The 19,207-nt window shown below is 48.4% G+C and overlaps 1 protein-coding gene across 1 annotated transcript in view; it reads right to left on the bottom strand.

Moving 5' to 3' along the window:
* SCN10A (sodium voltage-gated channel alpha subunit 10) overlaps positions 1-19,207 on the bottom strand; it is a gene marked incomplete at both ends in the record, with an annotated part of 68,534 nt that overhangs the window by 8,807 nt on the left and 40,520 nt on the right. Inside the window, 11 exons of the mRNA XM_084247801.1 lie at positions 111-211; positions 759-900; positions 1,783-1,836; positions 2,560-2,844; positions 4,059-4,181; positions 4,683-4,856; positions 8,136-8,290; positions 9,211-9,334; positions 10,992-11,132; positions 12,451-12,897; positions 14,381-14,749. Of these exons, the coding sequence (XP_084103927.1) occupies positions 111-211; positions 759-900; positions 1,783-1,836; positions 2,560-2,844; positions 4,059-4,181; positions 4,683-4,856; positions 8,136-8,290; positions 9,211-9,334; positions 10,992-11,132; positions 12,451-12,897; positions 14,381-14,749 (2,115 nt within the window). The remainder of the gene's footprint in view (positions 1-110; positions 212-758; positions 901-1,782; positions 1,837-2,559; positions 2,845-4,058; positions 4,182-4,682; positions 4,857-8,135; positions 8,291-9,210; positions 9,335-10,991; positions 11,133-12,450; positions 12,898-14,380; positions 14,750-19,207) is intronic.

Here is a 19,207-nt window from a genome sequence, read left to right as displayed (position 1 = left end):
CCCAGATCTCCTCCTCCACGGGGAGCACTGGCCGGGTCCCTGGCCCACACAGGCATAGGCTGTTGGGTCGGCTTTCTGGGCATGCCTGTTAGAGGGAAGCTTGGGCTCACCAGGGGGCGTGGGATGGGCTTCTGGGGCTTCTTGGAGCCCAGCTTCTTCATGGCATTGTAGTACTTCTTTTGCTCCTCCGTCATGAAGATGTCTTGGCCCCCTAAGTGCAGAAGAGGATAACGAACTGTTGTTATTAAAACACCAGGAACCCCTAAGGATACTCAAATCAGACCATGCTAGAGGCAAAGGACATCCCAGCCATCTCTCTTCTCTGAAAGGGCCTTCTTCCCTATCCCAAGGAGACCTGGATTCTACCAATTTGGGTTCTTAGCCTTCCTAAGCTATCCTGGCTTAGTGCTCCGGGGTCAGGGGCCCAGACATCGACAGCAAATGTACAGCCTTTCTTTCCCTGTTGGCATTTCCCAAGGGGCCCCCTGGTTGACACCCAACACACCCAAGGAGACTGTCACCTTGGGAAAAAGGATGGGGACTCTGGATAGGGTGCTGTTGACACAGAGCCATGAAGCTCTTCCAGCAGCAGCCTCAGACACCAGGATTGCCATCAGTGGTAAAGGTGGGTGTGGGTATTAAAGGTCAAGACTGGGTGTGGTCAGGCACGGAGCCCTATGAAGGTGCTGGCTTTGGTCAGGAGGCGAGGGGAAGGCAGTGTAAGAGTCGTCACAACTGCAGAAACACCCGGGCCCCACTTATCTTTTTTTTCTGCTGATTGAAGTTGTCGATGATGACCCCAACAAAGAGGTTCAATGTGAAGAAGCCTCCGAAAATGATGAAGATGACAAAGTACAAGTACATGTACACGTTGTCCTCCCACTTGGGCTGCAAGTCCACCTGCTACCAGAAAAGGTGGAGCACAGGGAGGAGGGGGGATGTCTTAATTTGGGTTCACCCCAAAAGCCATCCCTGAGACAAAACCCTGGTGTAGGTCACTTATTTGGAAGGTGATTCCAGGAAGCAAGATTGAAGGTGAGGGAGGGAAGCGGGAGCTGAAGAAAAGTGAACGAAGGTGATGTTGCTAAGAGGCCATCACTGTGGCATCTGGTGCTCCATCCTGTAGGGGGTCCCTAAGGAGCTGTGTGGAACACACCTCAAGATAGTATCACAAAGGGACAGGGAAGCTGGAGCCTTTAGCTACAGACTCCCAAGACTTATCTGTGAGGGTTGCCCCTATGGACATTAAGTCCCTGCTTTTAGGGGGGAGGGCTGCTGAGTAAGCTCCAAAGCAGTGAAAGAAATTCAAGTGTCAGACAGAGAGTAAGAAGCTCAGCATGGCAGTGGACTCAGAGGTGAGCTGAGGGGAGATGGGGTAGGGACTTGACAGTGTCTACCACAGCAAGAGAGGGTCTTTCCCCATCAGCTACCATCTCCTCCACCTGACAGCCATGACAGACCTGAAATTCCATCTCATGCCTTCATGTACTCTTTTGTTCTAGCATTTGCACAGGAAGTTTCTCCTTTATCTGATACTTTTCTCAATGGTGAGCAGAGGAAGAGCTTGAGAGATCTGGGGAATTAGGTATGGCAGGGGAACAGGAGAGGTGGGCTTAAATATCCAAGAGAGGGCCAACTGGATACTGCTTTAGGAGGAGGGTGCTGGGCTGCTGGATGATGGCCTCTCCCAGTACCAGGGCCACCATCATTCTGCTTCACATAGACTGGTGTGGGTGGGCTGCACAGAGGGGAAGGCAGTGGCCATTGTGGGCTGAGACTTACCTTTCGGGAATCAACAGCTGCATACATGATCTCCATCCAGCCTTTAAAGGTTGCCTAGAAACAAAGAGCAGAAAATACTCAGTGCCTCCCTATCCATCTATACTGGAATCTGTGCTTTGATTTACCTATTTGTCTGTGTTTCTCATAGAACATTGGCCCCTGCATTCAGCACTGTCTGTGTATCCAGGGATTGAGCATAGTGCCTAGTGCAACACAGTTACGCAGGGATTATTTGTTGAATGAATGAATGAACAAATGGTGGAATGCAGGAACTTGTGGATATAAGATGTATAAGAAACAGCATCAACACATGAATGAATGGCAGACTGAATGAGTGGATGAAGGCAAGGGGTGAATGAATGAATGTATGAATGTGTTTGTCATCATCACTAGCATTTTCTAGCATTTTCATTACAATTGACATGGAACACAATTTATTACCCTCTAGGAGATGAGGTGCAGTAGAAGACTGAGTATGTGGCTGCATCATGTCTATTTTGTACAGGTGGTGTGTGCTAAGTCATCACCCCACACCACCCCACATAATTCCCACTCCTCTATTCTATTCTAATAGCCCGTGTTGTTCCAACTGCACCATGAAGATCACGATTTCTGGCAAGGTCATCTAGCCCCACGGGGTAGTCTCTAGGACTAGGGAACGACCTCGGCTCACACTGCTACCCCTTGCAAAATATCTACATAGCTTCTTCTGGGAGACCCAACCCCTTCCTTTTACCAGCAGCCAAAGGAAGAGACAGGATTGATCTCAGGACTCACCACCTGCAGAAGGGCCAGGTAACCCATTGCAACATTATCAAAGTTGACCTTCACATTGACCCAGAAGAAGTCGCCGGTGTTGTTATTGTTTGAACATTCGGACTTGTTGTCCACGATAAGCCAAGGCACAAGAGCGAAGTCTCCATTGGTGTTGTTGATGCACTTCCAAAACTTCCCCGCGAAGAGGTTCACGCCCATGATGCTGAAGATCAGCCAGAAGATGAGGCAGACCAGGAGGACGTTCATGATGGACGGGATGGCGCCCACCAGCGCGTCTACCACCACCTGGGGGGAAGCGCAAAGGACTGGAACCCCACAAATGCCTACCCCTGCTTGCTGGATCCCACTTCTTTCTACGTGCACTTAGGCTGCTTCATGACCCAGTGGCCTTTGGAAGAAGCAGAAGCTGTGGGTCATTGAGTTTAACCTCAGAAACAACTGAAGACTGAAGAGATGGGTGAGTTCTTAAGTCATGTGCTCAGGTAGGTGTGTGAATGTCCCACTGCCCTTACAGACTTCTAGAACTGTGCTTTCCTTAAATGCAACACATAAAATAAAAGTGTAAACACATTTACATGAAAGTGTAAAGTGTGCTTTGCTCAAGAATTAGTGAAAACCTAAATACATATTCACCAAATTGCTTCTTTGTAAATCAGCAACATGGAGATACAATAAAACAAAATAATCACACTCTTTCAATTGTGATAGTGCAGTACAATAGCACTAGAGGTTCATTTCAATGGTAGGGTTTGTAAAGGCACGGGTTGATGTTAAAAGTTCATTTTTTGGGGGGGCGATAGGAAGTCTTATTTGAGTCAATGGTAGAGGAACAAAATAAAACTTCACTTTCCATACCAAGAATTCTTGTCATTATGAGGAAGGGGAGGGAGAACAATCAGCAGTTCCTTGTCTCCCCATAAGAATGGGCCAGACTTGTGGGCATTCCATCCTGAGGAAGAGCATGAAGGCAAGGTGGAGGTTGGTAGAGATGGATAGAAAAGGGATCTAGGAAAAGACAAGGTCTACAAGACCGGATGGCCACTGTAGGGAGGAGAGAAGTCACATTCCAATGGGCGGTGGCCAAGTTGCTGAGCAGACGACATCACTACATTTAATGGAGAGTTAAAGTTCATTTGTCACGGGAAGTTCAACAGCTTGGGATGTTCTCGAGATATCTGGTAATTAAGGCAGGGCTGGAAGATTGAAGTAAGAGATGCCAGTGGAGCTGTGAAGTAGGATCATTTCACTTAGAACAGGAGAGAGTGGGGTTTCCGCCCTGGAGATGTGATATTTAAGGTGCGAAGGGAAGAGGGGATGGCAAAGGGACTCAAGCGGGGATGAGGGGATTTAGGACACTGAAGCACAACAGCCTCTGAGCAGGAGGTGAGGACCCAGAGCCCACCTGTGGGACCGGAAGCTCAGCTCAGTGGTGAGCCGGGCATAGAGGTGGGAAGGATGCCACAGGCTGCAGGCCAGAGCAGCTTAGAGAGAGGTCTTACCCGCATGCCTTCAAATCGAGACAGAGCCCGCAGTGGCCTCAGCGCACGGAGGGTCCGAAGGGCTTTGATGGATTCCATGTCAGAGTACTGCAGGATTCTTGCTACGAGGCTTGTCAGTGAGATCTGAGTGCAGGCAGAGAGCAAAAGAGTCACCCTAGTGTTCCAGAAAGGAAATCCTGGCGAAAGGAGACAGGAAATCATTCCCACCACTCCTCAGTCTGAGCCATGGTCCTGGCTCCCTCCTTATGAGAGGCTGAGAGAGAATCCAGTCCCTTTCCTTTCATTAAGGATTTCATTCATCACTTATCTGAAACGCTGGTGTAGAGGTGGCCAAGCTCCCTGTGTATTAAATCAGCCTTCCCTTTCCCCTCAAAGGGGCACAGCCAGATCCCAATAGCCCCGAAACTTTGGTTGATTTTCAGAGACTTGGGAAGATGATGTCCCTTTTATGGAGGTTATACTTAAAGTCTCTTTTGAGGAATATAAAGAGAGTCTCAAGTGTATTTGCTCAGAGAAGTGGGGTGCAAAGAGTCCTAGTCTGGATGGAATCTAGTTCCCTCTTGACCTTTGTACCAGCTGCAGCAATCAGAGGTGAGGACTCCAAACCCCACATGAGCCACTCACATTCACGATGAGGAAGTCCAGCCAGCACCAAGCATTTGTGAAGTAACTTTTGAAGCCATAGGCCACCCACTTGAGCAACATCTCGAAGACAAAGACAAATGTGAACACCCGGTCAGTGTATTCCAGCAAGGCCTTCACTGTGGGCTTCTGGTCAAGGTAACAGTCTTCAAACGCCTGGAAAAAAGAGAGCAGAAAGGCAGGCGGTGTGGACCCACAGCTCTGGTGGTAGGAGGGTTGTCAGCAGCTGGCGTCATTTTGTTTGCTCTTCTCTGGGGAGGTCAGATGGGATAGTGGGGAAGCTGTGACTTCCTCTGAGCCCATGGGGACAAAGCCCTGCTTCTGCTTTGCAGGGGAGCTGGATGCAAGTGAGAAAGGACACCTTCTCAAATTGGATTTTGGAAGTGAACCAAAGGGATGCTAACAGCGACTAGGTTTAAAAATAAAAGCATCAAAGGATGTTCACAGGCAGTTCACAACAATGAAAGCAAGAATTGCCATGAACCTCCGAAAAAGAATATTCTAGCTCCATGGTAATCAAGGAAAATCAAGCAAAAAGAAGATGCCATCTTCCTTTTATTAGGTTGGTGAAGATGAAAAAGAATGGCCAAGGTGCGGGGACTCCAGTGTTGAGAAACTGTGGGGTAGGGTTACTCTCAGACATGGCGGGTGGCAGTGGAAACCAGTCTTTTGTGAAGTCAGTTGGTAATAGGAAGCTGAAGCAGTTCTGCCTTCAGGAGTTTATCCTGCAGGTTGTTGGTTCCCCCAAACCCCCACCGGTCCTGATCCAGGCGCCAGTGCTCCCTCCCAGCTGCTGTGAATGTCGGCTGCAAAGAGCTCTTGCATGCCCCCTTTCCTGAAGACTTCGCGGGCTGAAGGGGACTGCTTCCAACTTGGGAAACACCTTGGAGGTCATACCCCACCCTGGGGGCAGCCAGAAGCCAGTGACTGACTGAGTTTAAAAGGCTGACCCAACGGAAAAAGAAAAATATGGATGGTTTCACTTATAGGTGGAATATGGGGAAACCAAACAAAGTGCCAGGAAAAAGGCAAAACTTGCAGGCAAACCCTGAGGCAGGGGAGGCGGAAGGTGGGGATCAACACAGGGCAGGGAAAAGCACAAGGGACCATGGTGATGGGTCACGGGTTCTGTGGTGGTGGGAGACTTGTGGGAACGACACCTGAGGGGAGAGATCAGATATTGTACCAAAGTGAACAATGATATATCAAAATTAAGGGGAAAAAAGGTAAAATTTAAAAAATAAATAAATGAATAAAAGGTTGACCTTTGCCTCAAGGGGAACAAGGCTCCCTTGGCACCAGGCTGAGGCTGGAAGACAGGGAGCCATGTGTCTCCCTCTCTGTTCTGTCCTGCTTCCCTCACAGGCTCCACCTCAGAGCACCCCCTTCACAAACTGCTCCCACAAGAATCTCCGCTTCCGGTTCTGTTTCTAAGACTGGAACTAAGACAGAAATAAGTCAACCTCTCCAAAAAGCATACATAAAGATATTCAGTGCACATTAGAAGTAAGCACAGGGGTTGATAAAATAAACTGTGGCGCATTCCTGTGAAGCAACACACTGCAGCCATGAAGTGCCGTCGGATGAGCCGTGCAATGAGAAATCGCAGCACACAGAAAGGCGGCTTCATCTTTGTAATATTTACATATTACATGCACAGGAAAGGTGGGAAGGAAGTGTTCCAAAATGTTTTCAACGTGAGATTCTCTTTGAGTGATAGGAAAATGGGCGATATTTCTTCTTTGCATTTCCTCATCATTTTCAAGTTGTTGCTTTTTTCTTGCACTTTACTTTGTCAGATGAAAACTCATGCTATTTTTTAAAAAGTACTCTAAGTAAAAGCATAAGGAAGACTAAATTTGGTGCCAGCCTGTTCAGTCCCTTGGGAAGGAGATGGGGAGGTGAGGGGCTGGGGTGGGACCAGCAGCTGGGCAGGATCTGGCTCCCTGTTGGAGGGAGGGGGGCAGCTGGGGAGTCTGGAGAAGCTGGGCCAGAGGTTGGGGGGTGGGGAGGAGGGGGGGCGGAGAAGGGGAGGGACAGCGGAGAAGAAAAAGTGGAAAGAAGCCCTGTGGGAAGCCAGAAGCCAGGAGCTCATGAGGAAAACCCTTAGGCCAATGTGCTTATTATATTCATCAGGGTAGACAGAAAGGAGGGAAGGACAGGCCTGGAGAACATGCCAGCCAGCCTGCCCTTGCCCTGCAACATGACCTCTGTGCCCAGCACTGTATTGGGACTGCTGGCTCCATAGACAGTTCTACCCGGTGCCAGGACAATGGGCAGCTTCAGAAGCTGCCTGTCCCTCCCACTCACCCACCCTGGCAGGACAGTCCCTGCTCCTTGCTTTGTGCCAGGGGTGGCCTCCATTTCCTCCTACCGCTCAGGTCAGGCCTTCCCATTTGCCTTTGTCTCTCCCTAAGGCTGCAGCCACATGCTAAAGTGTTTGGGCACCCTTCCTGGGAAAGCTGGCATTTCAGCATTTGCCTAGGTATTCGGTATGTTTCCTTGACACATGGCCTCTGGGGAGCAAGACACATGGAAACCCTTGAGTCAGGAGAGTGGGGCTCCTGTCCCCTCTTGCGAATTGGCCTGGATCCCAGGCAGGTCGTTGCCTTCACATCTTTGGGCTTCTACTTCCTGATGTGCTCAGTGCGACAGCTGAGGATGAGGGGCGCCCTCCTGTGCCTGTGTCTGCTGTGGCTTCTCAGGAAGCATAGTTGCCATCGTGCAGGGAGGCTGAGCCATGGTGCAGAGACTCATCCTTCCTTGCTGCACAGCTGAACATTCGGCAAGGGACTTAGGAAGTGTCACCTAACTCAGAACCTTGACACCAGTAAGGCCTTATTATCCAAAGAGTGGCACAAGGGCCAGCACCATCAGCATCACCTGGGAGCTCACGGGAAATGCAGATTCTCAGGCCCTGCCCATGACCTATGGAATCAGAATCTGTATTTTTACAAACTCCCCAGGTGATTAAATTTTGAGAAGTATCCTTGTAACAACTGGCTGTGAGTTTTGAACTTGTGCTAGCAGTAACACTAAGTGGCTTGAGAAGACAGGGAAACTCGGTTCTCTATGTCCTGGGCCTTCAGAGAAATCCAGTGTGTTTTGGGGGTTACAGAGTGGAAAGTCAGGGACTTTGGGATCAAAAGAGGACCAAGTTAGGTTTCATTACTGACAAAATGGGTAATTTTGGACGCAGCCCTTAAACCCTTGAAGCGTCCATTGCCCCATCTATAAAATGGGATGTATCTGCTCATGCTCGAAAGATTTACAGCTAGGCTCAGCCTGAGGAGAAGCCCTCGTGCTGGCCTGCAGTTCCTCCAGTCAACCAGTTGGGGACCTTTGAGCCCAGGAGTCAGGCACTGAGGCAGTTCCAGGGCCTTTGTGGGGCATCTCTTCTGGGGGACTTGGGGGCAGGACCCTGCCTCTTCTTACCAGGGACCCACTGCTGAGCAGGATCATGAAGATGATGAAGCTCTCAAACCAGCTGTGCTCCACAATGCGGTAGCAGACCTTGCGCACCTGCCAGCCCGTGGCCCATGGGAACTTGGTGGTGTTCACTTTGCACCAGGGACAGTGGCGAACGCAGCCTGGGGGGAGAGGTGACTGATGGTGAGCCATGTCCCCTGGGGAGGGAGGACCACTCTGCTGGGAAACCCCCTCACCACTCCTCTGCAGAGGAATTCTTTCCTGGAAAAGGAAAGAAGTCTCTCAACCCTGCCCTTCAGGTGTTCTTTTCCACCATCGAGTTGCCCACTATGTTGTCCTCCCCAACCATCTGCCTTCCTACTGATGATGATGAGACCAGAGGCCCCTGTCCTTAGCCCTGCCTGTCTCTGCAGGCCTGAGAGCTGTGGCCATGGGCCTGGAGTGTCTGATGGGTGAGGCCCTGAGCCTGTGCTCTACTAAGAAGCTGCCGCATGGCTGGGAGGAGCTCAGGGCCAGATGGAAGTGGAAACTCAGTCAAGTGGTTTCTCTTAATTTCTGAGGGCCAAATTGTCTTTGTGGTATAAACTATATATAGATTCATTTATTGCACAATTTTCTCTTGTGCCTGCTGTTGTAAACATTGAGGAAGAGTAAAGAGCAGGTTCTACCTTTAAAAGTTACAGAAAAGACTGAGGGACAAGGATGCAACGTGGCTTCCTATGGCTTCTTTATTTCCCAAATCAAAAGCGTTTATGGTGGCGACTAGCTTTTTCCTTTTCAACCTCAGGAAAGCTAGGTTATACCTCAGTGAGGTGTTGTCGAGGGTGACGAGGGAGGCACAGCACGCATGTGCATGTTTGACTCGGCCTGAGAGGCAGATACCTACCTCCACCAGACTATGAGGGGTTTTTAATGCTGGCCCCTCAGGCCGGGAGTGAGGCAGTGATGGGCCGCGTTGGTCTGTCTCCTGTGGGCCCCAGTTCAGGGCCTTAGACACAGAGGTGCCCAGAGGAGTGTTTGTAGAACTGGATTTTGGCCCTAACTACTGCTAACACATGGAGGCCCTTGACAGCCACGTTACCTTCTGCGAAGCAGTCATCTGGTTCATCAAGGTCATCTGCCAGCTCGGGGATCTTCTTCAGGATCTCCTCGGGGTCCAGGCAGTCCACTGTGCTGCCTTCGGAGGAGCTTGTGTCATCCACTCCCTGCAGGGCAGAAGTCCAGGGCAGTGAACCCCATTCTCTGAGGGGTCCAGCAAACCTGCATATTGTCACTGTAGGTCAGACAGGCTGAGAGTTCTGAGGTGCAGGGAAAGCACCTCAGGCCTCGGGACTGGCTGCTGGGACCCACAATGGTGTCCCTTGTGTGTTTGGTGCCTTGTCAGCTGAGGCTCAGAACAGCGATGCTCTCTGTGGAGCCCCAGGGGTTTGGTGTGCGAGGCTTTAAAACTCCAGGCCCCTGATGGAGTGCTGGCAATGACCCGAGACACCGTAATTACACCCATAAAGACTCTCAGCATTCACTGGGCTTGAATATTTAATCACGGAGCAATGCTGCGGGGCCCTGCTGCCCTCCTGGCAGCTCCAGCCCTATAATGTCTCCAGATGAATTCAATTAGGAGTTGAAGCTGCTGTCATATTAGTAAACCTGATAGCTCGGCTAATGGACCCAAATGGTGGGGTGGGTCCCCATCTGTCATTGTCAGGCCCCTCCCTGCCTGACCAAGGTCATGGAGTAAAAACAAAAACACAAACAAAAACAATCCCCAGTAGTTTTGTACTGAAAACATCAAGTCGAGAAGACTCTCCAGGGGAGTCCTTAGAAGTGTAGCAGAAACAGAACATCTGCATGGAGAAGGTGGCCACTCTTGCTTAGGCCCAGCCAGAGCAAAGTGCTTCTGTCTCCAGGGCCTCCAGATCCCATCCACCCTCTTATCTCCCATGCTGTGGTCAGCTTGGCCCAAAGGCACACAGCCAGAGGCTCACATTCCTCAAGCTGAAGAGCTTGATAACTTTGGGGATGAATTTTGTCTTCCTTATCTTTGCCCAGCTCAGGGCCTGTCCCAGCGTCAGCACTCAATGGCTACGAGTAGAGTTAAATTCTTGAATTTAATGTAATGGCATTAAACACACTAAATCCTTATGGATTGCTCTTTCCCTATATTGTTTTTTCAAAGATTTGCCATGACCAGAAGGTTTATTTTCACCTCATACAAGGCATTCCTAAACCCTGATTCTTCCTCCTGCTCAGTCTCTGTAAGACTGTTAGTACACTACTCACCTCCAGACAGCAGCTCCCCTGAAACAGCCTGTTTTTGGTTAGAGAAGATGATGTGGACAAAAGAGGTGTGGGGTGCGGGTGTGGGGGAGTCACAGGAAGGCCTTCCTCACCCGTCTGTGAGCAGCTCTGACTGTTATCTGCTGGCTCTGAGGATATTTAACTTTCTTTGGGCTTTGTCTTTTGTTTTCCTTTTTTTTTTTTCCTTGGCTGTCATTTTCTGGGCACTTACTCCATCTGAGGCAGGAGCTAAACACTTGACAAGCAGCATCTCCTTTCAGCATCACAAGAATCCCACACTGTAGGCATTACCATTCAGTTTCATAGATGGAGACAGGAGGTGCAGAGAGGTCGAGGAACTGGTCCTCGTGCCTCCTAGCTCACAGAAGCTCACTCTTCTGTGGGCCTCATGTAGATTAGTCCATAGGTAAGGAAGGATTTTAAAACTTCCCAAGATTATAAATGAGGTTACACTTTCGAGTATAATCTAGAATACTCCATCCAGCCCTATCCTCTAGCCCCCATGACCCTGCTGGGCAGTGTCCCACAGGTGCCTCAATCTCTCCGGCAAACTCACATACCTACCTCTGCAGGGGCCTGAGCAGCAGGCTCATCTTTCCACTTCTCAACCAGATATGGTGCCAGGTCCTCAGAGGATGTTCTGGAGCTGGGGCTTCTGGGCCCCAGGTGGTCCTCACACTGCTGGACTTGCTGCAGCTTCTCCTGCTAGTGAGATAGGACCCTGGCTGAATACCTGGGCCCACACTCAGCTGCCCATTTCTAAATTTGAAGATATCTTGCACAATGTAGTCTGTTGGGCCAACTATGTATGCAAGTGACATACATGCTTACATGCACACACACTCACACATATGCACACACTTGTGTGAAATGAACATACACACTCTATTACCAATAGATCTGTGTTTTAATCTCGGCTCCATTACCTACAAGCTGTGTGACCTTAGGCAGCTTATGGAATCTCTTTGATCATTTTCCCATTTGTAAAATTGAGAAGGTAAGATCTATGTCATTTGTTTATGTTGATGACTAAATATGTTATGCTTATGAAACATTTTGCACAAATTCCTGGGCTCAATAACTGTAAGCCACGATCATTATTACTTGTCCAATGGTCAGAATGGTAGTGAACGTACCATCTGGAATCCCTTCAGAACTTACCTCAAAGTAAGTGAAATTTCTCTGAGTAGAGACAGTCATCTCAGAGTTCATGTCCTTTTACTCTGGGGATGGTGACACCCTGCCCTCGGCTGTCACTCAGACAAAGGCATGTAAAATATGGCAGCTGATAACAGCAGCCACTGGAACACAAGACAAGTGACAGTGGCAGGGAAGAAGGCTATGGAAGAGCTGCAGACTCAAAGCATAGCTGTCTGAGGCCACTCAGTGGCCTGGGCAGCAGCCCTGCATGTCCCCAGGTCCCATAAGGATCCCTCCCTTCCCCTGCAGTGACAACACCCCAAGTCTCTGAGAAGGGGCTAGCAAGGCTTGAGGTGGCTAGAAATTATGCAGAGTGCTTAAAAAAATATATGTTACCAACAGCTTAAATATACTTCAAATTCTTTGGCTACAAAAGGAACCAGTGTCATTTCCCAGCGACATCCCTTGTCATGATAAACTGGACTCCTTAGGCTGCTGGCGAATATTTGACAAGCCTTGCTCTTGGACAACATCCGGTTCAGAGGAACTCTCACTAGCATCTCGTGCACAGAGCCTGGGTTGGGCAGGGTATGCGGCAGAGTGAGAGACAATCCTCTATCATCTGAGTGAGGACTAGGGCTCAAGCAATCCCTGCCTTCATGCTTGCATGGGGGGTTTTGACCCTTTCTTCCAGACCCTGCTCACATGCCACCCCCTCTGGAAAGCTGGCCAAGGTTGGTACTGGCTTACATCAGGGACTCTTCCAGTCTGTGCCAGCCCTGCCACTGGAAAATCTCTTTATCAAATTTCCCCTCTGTCTTGGATCACTCAAGCCCTGAGGCCTTTCCCTGCTTTCTGTGGCTGTTCTTTTGAGAACACTCACCTGCCCTGGGGGGTTCACTTCCTGTTTGGAGCCCTGAGCATCTTCTTCCCCATCCTCCTCCAAGTCATCCAGGTCAGATTCGCCCTCTGCGATGGGCACAGAGACCCAGACATTAGGATTGGTGATGAAGTCAGTGTGGTCTTCCCTGGGGCCTTTGGGGGCCAGGAAATGTCCGGGGCTCCCTGCTGTCACGTCGACAGCAATGTGGTTCTCCGCTTTGGCGTTGGAGAGGGGGAGCTTCACCACCAGCTGGGGCTCCTCCTTGGGCCGGGGAAGAAGGCAGGGCCTGCCGAAGAAGTTGTGAAAGGCCTTCTTGAAGCGACAGCCAAATGCCTGAATCCTGGCCAGAGCCACCTGCAGGTTGTTCACCTCCCCATCGTCCTCTGGGGCTGTGAGGTTGTCGGCACTGAAGGAATTCAGCAGCAGGGCAATGAACAGGTTGAGCACCTGAAGAGAAGGACCGGGTGGGGAGGTGCCTCAGTCAAGGAGCTGAGCCCCGCCATGACCCACCAGGTGGGCAGCTGGAAGGCAGGACCACCACATGTGGGACTCTCCCTGTCCACACATGAGGGAGTGGGCATCCTGAGTGCATCCGAGGGGAGCCTTGGGGATGTCCCAGAATGGCTTGCCTTGTGAGGACAAAGCTTGGAAGCACATTCTCTGAGGAGAGGAGAATCACCCCTGCTGAGCAAAGGGGACACTCAGGGACAACAGAGAGGAAAGGCATGTGCCTGCCCAGGACCACCACCACCTGCCGATGCCCTGGGTTCCAGTCCTCACTCCAGAATCCTTGGCACATCTTGCTGCTTCCAACTTCATGTTCTTCACCTGTAGGTAGGGAGTGGGGACTCCTTACCTCCCAGAGTGAACATATAAAAGTGTTCAGAGAGGCAAGCTTTCTGGGTGAGGGTTAGGGACACCTGTGGTACTGCAGGATGGTGCACTCAGACTGAAAGAAAGACTTTTGGGCCAAGCCCCCCCTGCACGTGGGAATGTGGGCAGAAGGAATCTCTGGCTCAGGGAATAGGGTAGGGAAGACTTGGAAGACTTTAGATGTATTACTTCATGTTCCCTCTTGGTTTAGTTTCCTCCTGTCTGTAAAGTGCTTATGGGTAAAGAATCCAAGTTGGTTGACTTCCAGGGCAAAGAAAGGGGCTCCTGGAAATACACACTGTCCCCCAACCCCACCCCAGCCAGCAAGAGCACCCAGAATTAGAGACCGAGGGTAAGGAGCCAGAATGGACCCGAGAAGGGGTTCAGAGGCCAATTGGGAAGGAGGCCCCCAGAGGGGCTCCCCCAAATGTGGGAATGGATTTTGTCATAATCAGTGTGACATTGGATGTTGTCCATGACCCAAATGTTCACTTTCATCCAGTCCTGTGAGCTTGCCTCTTGCTCCTAGCTTGGACCTGTGTAGTTTGGAGAAATCAGTCATTTCTACTGCTGAAGAAAAATATCTACTGAGACCCTCTAGAACAGGAAAGGACTTTTTCTTTCTTTTCTACAACTAACAGCTCCCACTTATTGAGTTTCTGCCATGGCCCAGCCACTGCACGAAGCAATTTGCGTATGTCATCTCCTGCAATTTAATTCTCTCAATAAGCCTATGAGTAAGCACTATTTGCTTGATTTTGAGGAAATTGAAGTGTGGGGAGGTTGCTTCTTGTGCTGGGTCACCCAGTTTTACTAGTGGTGGAGTCAGGGTGCTAACTCAGGTCTCCTCCATCACATGGCTTATCCTTGCAAGTCAGGCTGCCTCCCTTGGGACAATTCTTTTATTGTATCCCACATGACTGAAAAGCTTGACGACTATTTGATCAGGGAGGTAGAATGTGGGCATAAAAATGTGCAATGTCAAAGCTTTTTGGGATGACCCAGACATCTCCTCCATTGCCCACAAGCCAGGGCCCCCAGGGGGCTCAGCACTCACCACCAGATTCCCCAGCACCATCACTGTCAAGAAAAGGATGAGGCATATGGATTTCTGGCCCACTTGCATGCAGACCCACATGTTCTCAATCCACTCTCCACAGAGGATCCGGAAGATGACAAGGAAGGAGTGGAAGAAGTCGTGCATGTGCCAGCGGGGGCAGCCTTCCTTGGGAATGGACATGTTGGTGGTAAGGCACCGTTCCTGCAGGTAACTTTCCCCGAGGAGCTGCTTGCCAACCAGAGCGAAGATAAAGACAATGATGGCTAGGATGAAGGTCAGGTTCCCCAGCGCCCCCACGGAGTTTCCGATGATCTTGATGAGTGTGTTTAAGGTTGGCCAGGATTTGGCCAGCTTGAAAACCCGCAGCTGCAGAGAGAAAGAGACTGTTAGGTTCTGGCAGCTTTTCTCATCACCCTTCATCAAGTGAAGGTCTGGGAAGAGCACAGAGCAATTCAATCCATTAAGACAGGTGCTCCTGGGATGCTGCTTTCAGAGACATTTGTTCCTGTTATTCAAACACATCACTGATTGTGGAAAAGTCAGGGGTCTACCACTGGGCTGGTGGTCTTGCCTCCTTTACCCTGTTCTGAAGCCTCAGTCCTCTAGAACAGGAACCTTTTGTAAGGGGGTAGAGTGTGGTGTGATGGAGCTCACAAATAAGTAAGAACAGGCCCACTCTTGACTTGAACAGAAGCTAGTCTTTCATGGCCCACTGCTTTCAACAGGTATCGCCCAATCATCTCTCAGGGCATTTCTCATCTTGGTGCCCTGGGCAACACCTGTTGCCCCCACTAGCTCTGAAATTGCAAGTGCCTATGATTTCATGGAGACCAATTCATAGAGTTATTTAACTGATCGACCAGATGCCCACCTGATTGAATGCCAGTAGTGTGTGGAGGGAGGTCTGTGGGCTGCTGCTCTCAGGAAACAAGTAGGCAAGTTACAGAGAACAGGCAAAGCCTGAGAAAGTCTTCACCGTGAACCCAGTTGGACTAAGTCCTCCAGGGGAGCAGAAGCACCGTGCATGGAGATGTGTAAACACTTAAAAAAAAAATTAAAAATGTGTGTGGTTCTCTAATTTGTTAGGAAGAAATATCTGGGTTCAGCTGTCATTGGATGTTTATAGAGCATCTGCACAGATCTAGGCTCTGGCCTAGGGGTGAAGCTGGGGTGCTGAACAGAACAGTGCAGCAACACTTTGTTCACCCAAACAGCAGTGAGGAGGTCCCGAGGGAGGAGCATTAATGCTTTTACACAGGAAGGGCTAGATCTGTGTCTCTACATGGTTGCAGAGGTAGGTTGGTGCAGGGGGAGGGGAGATGGGGGGATGGAAGGTAGGAAGGGTGGTGGCAGTTATATTCTCTTTATACTTAATCTGCAAGTTATTTCCCTTACACTGGAAACAGCCTTAAAACACCAGTTCTATTTACTGGACAAAGAGGCATCTGACAAGCAAAAGTAAAACTGAGCATTAGTAACTAGGAACCCTTTTGTGGAGGATATGGGGAAAATGCTGTTTCCTTAGCAACACAATTGATAGAAGTCTACATTCTCTCAGTAAACTCTGGGCAAGAGCAAAAGCAGAGGCTGTCATTGGGCCTTGACACTGGATAACAGGACCTACCACGTCACAAAACCGGGGGGGTCACCACCAGAGAGCACTGCCACGCTCACTGACACCTGAGCAAAATGACCAGCATTGACTTTTGCCTTAATTGCACCTGGCTAATGGTTTCCATCAGTTCCTTGGTAGAGGGAAGGAGTTTTAGAAATGAATATTAGAATCCCCTTAGATAGCAGTTTGCAGTCCATAATTAAGCTTACACTAAACTATATGCAGATTGTATATAATTGTCGTTTTAGGACACAAATTGATTCATCCTCTATTTGTTTGTTGTCTTTTGTAAGGAGAAAGAAAATAGGATCCCTTCACTTGCTATCCCAGAAATATCTGAACTTGGGGTTCCTAACATTAGCCAGTCAGTCAGCATATATTTGAGGGCCTGCTGGGGGGCAGTGGTTCGGCATGAGCCAGCTGGCTCTTGCTGAAGCCTAGAATGGGTGGTCCAGGGAGCATCCCCTCACCCCTTGCATCCAGGTTCCCCAGGCCCTCACCTTTCCCCCATCCCATCGCTTTCTGTCATCTTTACCCAACTTAGATTACATCAAAAATATGTTCCTGGGCCTCCCCAGTGGCGCAGCAGTTGAGCGCTGGGCTGCGAAGCCGCCTGCAGCCTCTGCAGCGCCAGTTGGCCGCCGGCGAGGGTCCCACATGATGCGACAGATCTCTCCTGCCAGGCCTGCTGCTCCCCTCAGCAGTGTACTTCGCTCCTTCTGCCTGTTCTGCTCCCCACTCTTTCTCTGGTGAATTCTCTCACCCTCCTGCGCTTCTGACTGTACCCAGTGCTTGTATAAATAAATTAATTTAAAAAAATAAATAAAAACTTACCAGAAAAAAAAATTTCTTTGCATTATTGTAGAAAATTTATAAACTATTGCTTTCAGCAGCTGCTGAATATTCCTTCATATTTAACTCACCAAGTTTCTAGTTAATCTCACAACTAATATACAAACTTTGATTGAGTGGGATACAGACTAGAGGGAAATAAACCAAATTGGTAACATGGATATATTTGTAGAGAAATATAATCAAATATTTCTAATCTTTGAGTTAAATTTGTATATATTTTTCAACTCACTTTAATGAGAATGCTTTACTCTTAGAACAGAATGAAAAGTGAGTCTAATATTTGTTCTTCTCCTGGGGAGGCCCCTTGGTGATGAAATGGGCCTTGTTTTTGTGAAAAATATCAGCAGAAGACAGGGTCCTATTGTAGATTATATGGTGTCCCCCTTGGATTCTTCTTTCCATCAAAAAATTTCTAAAAATCATGGATACTACAATCTTAAGAGCATTGTGATCTATGAACAGAATAAGCTATGCTGCAGCTAGAAAATAAATAAACAGGGGGATTCAGAGATAGAAATAGATTGCTGAAGCCAACCTTTTCTCTGAAGATGTCTGCAAAATTGAGTGAATCTGGGTTTAGGTTTTAATGGTGTCATGAGATATGGGAGCAGGAGACAGCCCTGGGTTTGCCTATGGTAGCCAGTCTAATGGGGATTTCTCCAATCCACCAAGACCAGATCCCAAAGGGTTTGCCCCTCGACGAAAGGACAAGCCAGAAATTAACCTAAAATGTCAGGTGTCAGATGCCAGGTTGAGGGTGGGGGACCAGGTGGAATTGACAGTGAGAATTTGGAGCCACGAAGTGTTGTTCACACAGCGTTTTAGCTGAATTCACTCTACCTGTTTCAGCTGAGGATTTAATTTAGAGCAATCCTGCAAGATATCTTGCAGAAGTGAATCAAATACATTATGAAGGAACCAAATTCTAGAAGCATTCCCCTCCTCCTCTGCCCCTACAAAAGTGTCTGAATTATAGTAACAAGCAAACAACAGGGCATCGGGAGTGGGTGAGATTCAGGAGAAGCCACAGATGTGAAAAGGGCCATTCATATTTCTGACCACATTGGTGGAAGTAGAAGAGATTATGTTAAGTGAAATAAGTCAGAAGGAAGCAGACAAACACCTGATGGTTTCACGCACATGTGGAATATGGGGGAGGAGTTGAGGGAAGGAACAAAGGAACTGACAAAACTAAACCAAAACAAACCTTACAAATATGTTGCAGAATTGAGGCTGCTAGAAGGGGAGGGTGGGCAGGGGTGAGAACAGAGGGAGGAGTAGGCTCAATGGCCTGGGGTAAACAGTTATGAGTGTTTGGTGGTGGGGGAGGTGTGGTAACAGACATCTGAGGAGGTGTGAACCTGTTCCTCTAAATCTTATACATTGAGGTAAATGACATTACCTCAATAAAACAAAACTATAAGAAGAAATGAAAATGGCCATTCAATATCTTCTGGTAAGAAAATTATAAGCCAGAGATGGGCTGCATAACTAGATATAGAATGCTTAAAGGAAAAGGAAAACTTGAAGGTATGAGCAGAGAGTAAGGAGCTATAAATAATCACCAAGGATTTTGAGAAATAAATGGAACTTCTGGAAATGAAAAGTGTAACACAACGTTAAAAGCTCTGTGGAGGAGTTTCACATCAGATTCGATCCGGTTCAGAAGAGAAAAAGTGAGTGGAAGATAAAGCAGAAGAAATTATCCAGAATGCCACCAGAGAGACTTAGAAGCCCTATAAGTTTTGGAGGAATTGTATTGCAAATGAAACCATGAGCCTCACTAAAAAGCCTGATTCTTTAGAACTTGAATCGAGCCTCAGCCTCCCTCCCATCTTGCCACAAATAGGAGGCCAGCTTTGAAGGTTGTACAGGCTTTTTCAGATGTGGTGACGTCACTTTTAGAAGGACTCACACCTGGAGGGGTCTGACTGGCACCAGACTATGACACGAGTGAGGAATAAAACATCATTGGGCTAAGCTACTGAAATTTGAGGTTTGTTTGCACAATGACTAGAATTGTTGGTCACTGATTAAGTCACATAGCTTTTCATTTATTTATTTTTTAAATTTTATTATTATTTTATATATTTTTTTACATCATTCTTCATTTTTATACAATGTATGCTTTCACATAGCTTTTTAAAAGCAAGATAAAATTAAATATTTAACGGTAAGTTGGGAGGGAGTAACTGGAATGAAGATAAAGGTTTTAGCTACTCGACTTTCGGTTAACTATTAATGCTGCAATTTCTAAGGATAAAACAAAGGAAAAAAAAGAGTATTTTCTTTCCAAACGAAAGGAAAGGGGGAAATGGATAAGGGAATCTAGAGAAAACAAAAAATCAAAAAAG

This window comes from Talpa europaea, assembly GCF_964194135.1.
Source record: "Talpa europaea genome assembly, chromosome: 11".
Lineage (NCBI taxonomy): Eukaryota > Metazoa > Chordata > Mammalia > Eulipotyphla > Talpidae > Talpa > Talpa europaea.
Note: the sequence above shows the minus strand (reverse complement) of the source record. Positions and strands in the feature narration are given on the sequence as shown.